General features: G+C 29.2%; 2 protein-coding genes across 2 annotated transcripts; one reads left to right on the top strand and one right to left on the bottom strand.

The window, feature by feature from the left end:
• Positions 1 to 1,674: 1,674 nt before the first annotated feature.
• OCT59_004035 (uncharacterized protein) lies at positions 1,675 to 2,647 on the bottom strand (the record flags this gene model as incomplete). The annotated part of the gene is made up of 4 exons (XM_066148017.1): positions 1,675 to 2,055; positions 2,137 to 2,257; positions 2,343 to 2,434; positions 2,498 to 2,647. The coding sequence occupies 4 exons, from the start codon at positions 2,645 to 2,647 to the stop codon at positions 1,675 to 1,677; spliced, it is 744 nt and encodes a 247-aa protein (XP_065996656.1).
• Positions 2,648 to 5,520: 2,873 nt separating this feature from the next.
• On the top strand, positions 5,521 to 6,180 carry OCT59_004034 (uncharacterized protein; the record flags this gene model as incomplete). The annotated part of the gene is made up of 2 exons (XM_066148016.1): positions 5,521 to 5,602; positions 5,684 to 6,180. 2 exons carry the CDS (start codon positions 5,521 to 5,523, stop codon positions 6,178 to 6,180), a joined length of 579 nt encoding a protein of 192 aa, XP_065996655.1.
• Positions 6,181 to 6,687: the final 507 nt, after the last annotated feature.

Genomic DNA, 6,687 nt, shown 5'->3' with positions numbered 1-6,687 from the left:
TATTTACTACATTATATTAGTTTAAGTTTAAATTTCAACATATATTAAAAATATTATAACATTATTTTATTAATATTACAAACATATTACGTATATTAAAATATGTAGAACATATTTATACTATCTGTTAGTAACATGTAGTGATTATGTATAACATATTTTGTGAAAACCAGAGGTTTCTGCAAAGTATATCAGAAATATCTGAATATTATAATTAAAACTACTATAATTTTACAAGTATTTGAATTAGTATACTTGACATTTTTTATAAATATTAGTTTATTTAAATGTGAATTTTTTTTAAAAAAAATAGAATATTAATTTGTTTTGTTTTTATTTATATAAAAAGCTGAATATTCAGTATAATTAATAAAATTTGCTATTATATATTAATTTATTAATATATATTTTAAAATTAATTCACAAAAAATTATAAATAAAAATGTATATTTTAAATTACTATATAACACAATTATTAGCAAATTAAATATTTAGTTGATTAGAAATTGGATAAAATATATGAAGCAAATGCTTTTATTTAAGAAGAATTAAGAAAATTACTAATTATTTTACAATGCAATTAGATTTACCAAGAAGACTTATACAATGCATATTTTAAACAATACTTTTGAGTTAACTCTTTAAAATAAAGAGTATTATAATCTAAAAATCCAATAATTTAAAAAAAAGAGTAGTGGTATTAATATTATATTTTATACAACCAAATAATGCTTCACTTAAAAATTTACCCTTCTGACTAACTGGGATCTTAAATAAAAAAATAACAGGAAAGATTTCAGACTGTACTCAAAGGAGTTCCTGTCTCTGTCAGCGTAGAAAATCCATTATAACATCAGGAAATTTTTTTGGGGTGCAGAACTGCGGAGATCTGTAAAATTAGCAGATCTCCGCTTTTTTTTTGTCATTTTTTGTGTATTTCTGCGAAGTTCTGCAAACTTTGCAACTTCGCAGATAATTGAATATTTTTATCTATAAAATCTGCAAAATTCTGCAATTTTGCAGAATTTCATTTAACAGAAAATTTAAAACATGCCAGTTTTGCGAAGTTCTGCGAAATAGCAGATCTTCGCTTTTTGTCCTTTTTTTTTTGCGAAACTCTGCGAAATTCTTTAACTCAAAATTGCGGGTTTATAATTGCGTTTAAACTTTGAGTAACTAACTAATTAAACTTTTCGATTTCAATTAGTAATTAAGCTTAATTAAGTTTTTCGATCATTTCCGTTGACAATTTATTTTCGCTAAAGTTTTTTAATAGTTTTTTTTTAATACTTTCATTAAAGTTTTTCAACAAATTTACAAATTTTATTTTTTAAACTTTCTGACTTTACTTTCGTTAAAGTTTTCCAGTAATTTTTAAAACATGTATTTATTTAACAAATAACGATTTACTTTGCCAAACCTTGGAACTATATGAACTTCTTGGTTAATTGAACTGATTGGTATTGTGTTGTATTCTTTGGTGTAATACAACTGCAGATACCCGTACAGTTCAGGTTCCTCCGTAATAATATTAAACCAACGAACCAGAGCAAGTTCATATGGCTCTTTGAAAGAACCTCGGAAGAATTTAAATAATAACAACACCTTATAAAGAAAATTGATTAATGACATACAACACTTTATCAATCTTAATCATTCACTTACTTTTCTATACTAAGCTCCCTCATCCGAATTGTATTGCTCTTGATCTTCCGCAGGAGTTACCGCAATATTACCGAACCATTCTTTACCTTGGAATTCTCCTGTCGTTCTTAAAATATGTTTATCTTCCAGGTGTACTGAATCATAAATTTTAATGTAAAATTTGTCACTTTCAGACTCCTGTGAAGATGTGTCCAGAAAGGTATCTAAAGTTGAAATTAATTGCGATAACATTTCAATGAAGTTTGAATGTGGTGGATTTTCAGATTTTTTCAACGATTTTATTTTTTGGTCGATATTATCTAATGTTAGTTCCCAAAGTACTTTTCCAAATCCTTTGGCTTTACGATGAATAACTTTTTTAGCAGAAGATGTCAATTCTTTGTGTTTTACCTATAAAAAATATTAGAATTTATAATTAAATGTATGTATATTTCAAAGAAATTGATTTCAGTCATGTCGGATTCAACTAACAGCGTTCACCAATTGTCTCATTACGTCTTTTCTGTTTAATAACCGATATGGGGTTTTGACATATGATTTGTGGAGGGTTTCGTACGTTTCCGTTGACAACCCATTCAATGCACCATATTTTCTAATAGCAGGCACCGAAAACAATCAAAATAAATTAGGATAAAATCATATACTATATGTTTACTAGCGTCCTACCTGCGTAATACCGCCAACTGTGTAACTTCAGAAAATTGCAATCAGTAGTGGACAATGGAGAGAAGATCTTTTTGAAATCAATGCACCAATCAATAATTGCTGACTATAATTGATAATCTTTAGTGTGTTGATGATTTCCAACGTGACTTTATGAACTTTGACTTACTTCAAAAATTTTCAGATCTTCTTCAGTGTACATTTTTTTCCTGCTCATTATGTACATCTTACTAAACTTTGCGTAAAGTTCGCAAAGTTCTTTACAGGTTATTTCGTTCCCTTCAAAAATTTCATCTAAGGCAAAAAGGGCAATTTTCATTATGTTATGATAGTCTGACGCAATAAATACGTTTAAATGTCCTAATTTATGTAAGAGTTTAAGACTCGGGAAGCGAGGAATCTGACGAAGTCAATCATCAAATTTTTTTTGTAGTTCTATTCCTCCGACTGCCTTCAAAATATCTTGTGTAAATTTGAAGAGTCCAAGATCAATATGGTGCATACGGTCAGGAACGCAGGCTTCGTATATATTCAAATTTCTGAAACAAATTATACGTGCGTAAAAATTTACATCTTTGAAATTCATTACAGAAATATAAAAATATTTACAGAAATTTCCAGAAGGAATTTTCAACAGAATGCACAGAATATTCCTTTTCTTGGCCATTGTTGATTACTTGCTTCATATTTTCATGAGTTCTATGAGGTACGTTCTTTAGTTTAAGACTCATATTGTTCAGATCACTTTGCAAAATAATGCAAGTATGGCATGGCATTTTGCACCGCGCTCCTTTATATGTCGCAGTTATATCATCAGCTTCAAGCATATCTGCGAGAAAAAAAGATATCCGTGCAGCGAAAGTAATCACTTGTCCATTAATTCTAAAATATAGCGCTTCAGATTTTTCTAATAAAGGTTGGAGCATAATTTTGAAGCATTTATGATATACATCGCGCTGTAAGCTTCAAAAACTTTCTGTTGTTTTGATTCCTGTATCTTGGACTTTAGGGAGAAATCCTAAAAGAATTTTAGCCTCCGGCAAATTTCGAACACAATTTGGAATATTACCAAGAGTTAAAAAAACTGGATGGCCTGATGATTTCCCAAGTTCATCGAAAGTTGTTGCGTCTGAGTATAAGATGATGGACAATAGTCGATTTAATGATGGAAGGTTCTTTTCAGTTTCTAACCACCAGTTACCTTCGAAAGGTTTGCCAAATATTCTTATAGGACCCCGGATATCTCCAAAACAGGTCATAAGTCACACTTTCGGCAGATTGGCCCATTTTTCAGGGGCTCAAAAAATCGTTTTTTGTAAATATCTCGGCATCCAGTGGTCCAATTTTGATGAACTTTTTTTTAAATTGTAGAGCTAAATGAGGGCTACAAAATAAAAAAAGTTCATTAAAATTGAATTACTGGATGCTGAGATATTTACAAAAAACGATTTTTTGAGTTTCAGCAAAAAGGGGTGTTTTTGGCCAAAAGTCCATTATGACCTTTATATTAGATATCCGGGGTCCTATTCTTATTTCACCTCTATCATCCTGAGAATATAAACAACTAAATAAGCATAAATAATGTAATTTATCATTGCAGACGGAAATCAAATTATTATATAGACCTTCATTTTATTTTGGATTCCTTTATGGACGAAGTTATTGGCTACTTCTGGTCGTTGCAGAAGAGCTTGAATAGCACAAAAAAGTGGGCGATAGTAGAGAGTAAAATTAATTTCATTATAGGTTGCAACAACCTTTTCTTTAAAGTCTATTAAAGGTGAATTTATTTGATTAAGATAATCCTTGCCATTTTTCGTTGAACTTGGCAATGGTGATTTGTCTAAATTACTATGTTTGTTGAAAAACTTTATTATTTTATCACCTATCTTATTAGAGATATTACCCTCTACTATCAACTCCAAAAAGTCACGATATGCATCATTCGGCCATTTTACTACGCACTCTGGTGTGGGTTTTCCATCAACTACATCTATAGCATCATCTAATGACACACCCTGAAGGTCTTCAGGATCAATGAATTCAGTATCTTCAAAGTTTACTAATTCTGATTCTGCTTCCGATTCTTCAAAATTTGCTTCGACCCTCTCTTCTGACTGTAACCTTTTTCGCAAATGATAACGTGGTTCATCTTCTAATTCATTTGCAATATTTACTAAGTCTTCATCTTAAGATGAAGGTTCAAATTGCTTCATCTCATCATCATCATCCTGTGATGTAAGCTTTTCTTGCGAAGTAGTTGGGTTTGGCATAATAATTGACGTGCTCCAAAGTTCTGCATCATGTTCTGATCTTATCATTTCTCTTAATGGCTGCAACAAAGATCTTTGCTGTACTGGTGACTCATTTAGTTGAGAGGATCTCATTTTCCCGTGATGTTTAGCATTGGCATGTTGTTTTAAACCGCCGTAAGTTGAAAATTCTCTTTTACAAATTTGGCATTGATATCTAACCATTTTTATTTGAAGAACAATTTATGAGGATTTATTTGCGGTATAGTAAATATTTATTTTTATTTGTTCTTTTGCTAATTTTAAGCGAATTTTAGTGATTTTATTAATGATTATTTTAATTAATGCGAAATTATGAATTTTGTGAATTTGCGAATTTTAATGAAGAATTTGATATTTCTTTCGTTTGTGTGAATTCTCAATTTTTTTTTTTTTTTTTTTTGATTTTTTTACATTTTTGGCGTAGAGGTTCAATCATTTTAATTTACAGATTTTTAATCATTCTATTTTTAAATTTTAATCATTTTAATTTGCAGATTTCTTAATTATTTTATTTAATTTTAATCATTTTAATTTGCAGATTTTTAACTATTTCTATTTTTAAATTTTAATCATTTTAATTTACAGATTTTTAACTATTTCTATTTTTAAATTTTAATCATTTTAATTTACAGATTTTTAACTATTTCTATTTTTAAATTTTAATCATTTTAATTTACAGATTTTAATCATTTTAATTAATATTTTTACTGATAATTAAATTATTTAATTTATAGATTTTGGATTTTTTTATTGATTTCGGTAATCAATTTTTTATTTAAATTGTTTCGTAAATTTCAAGTATATTTTTTCCTATACAATTTTCTAAATTAGTTGTTACTTGTTAATAATGTCAACGAAAAATACTAAGAAAAAAACTGGAAAAAATGCAAAGAAAAAAATGAAAGTTTCCCATAATAGTCCGGAAAAAAAAAATGAAGCTTCTCAAAAAACTGGAAATATATTATCTCAAATTTTATCAGGTACAGTCCGTCAAGAAATTGCATTTCTTACATTAATTTAATATTATAATTAATCTTCGCTTGTTCAATTGACACCAACAGCTGATGATGTATCATCACAAGATACAGGAAATGTTGATGATAATGCTTCAGCTTCAACATCTTATACTGAAACTCGTACTGGCCCTGATTACGATAATATTTTAACTTCAACACCCCATACCGAAGGACCGTTTGTGTTGGTTGTTCCAGATGAAATTCTCAAGTCTTCAACATCCAATAATCCTACAAAAAGTATCAAAAGTGGCAAGCCAAAAAAAAATCGGGGTAGATCATTAACGCCCATTGTTGGTAATAATTCAACAAGAAATCTTGAAAATTCTTCAACTAAACCCGATGATGATTCAAACCGAAGAACTTCCACACCTATCAGAGCACCCACACCTATCAGAACTTCTACACCTATCACACCTATGCAAATTGATGACGAATATTGTAACTTCGAAGAACGTGATGAACGTTACCTTACAATCGAAAAATTCAACTATACTATGAAATTATTAGACAAAAAAATCACTTCAATATATCGATTGTGCTGACGTATTAGTGAGCAATAACGATTAGATTCTCAAACGATACAGAGACTTGTAGTGGTCGACGAGCTTTCGGATGAATTTTAGAACGTAAGTTACTTTAATATATTTAGCAACTTTATTTGATCTCAAGATATTTAAAAATAACTGATTGTCTTTACAGCGCGCATATAAAAAGGTGTCCAAAGAACTTATTCCAAAGATCCTATTTCTCTCAGATACGGAGTACCGTGAAGCTTTAGAGAGATACCTCACTGAACATGTCAGTCATTATATTGAAAATCTCAGAAGAAATACGTGAGTTTTCCTATTCGAATCAAAGTTATTACCAGAAGTACGTGAAATCATTAATAATAATCAATAATAATAATAATAATAATAATCCAAAATTATTTGATTATTAAGATAAAAAACAAATGCCGAAGCAAGCGAAATGATTTAGCGGCAAATATTCGAAATACTATGTTTTCTAACTTCGGTGAGCAGAAGTTAGAACATGTGGATAGCAGTGCG

The sequence above is a fragment of the Rhizophagus irregularis genome, chromosome 12 (genome assembly GCF_026210795.1).
Source record: "Rhizophagus irregularis chromosome 12, complete sequence".
Classification (NCBI taxonomy): Eukaryota; Fungi; Glomeromycota; class Glomeromycetes; order Glomerales; family Glomeraceae; genus Rhizophagus; species Rhizophagus irregularis.
Note: the sequence above shows the minus strand (reverse complement) of the source record. Positions and strands in the feature narration are given on the sequence as shown.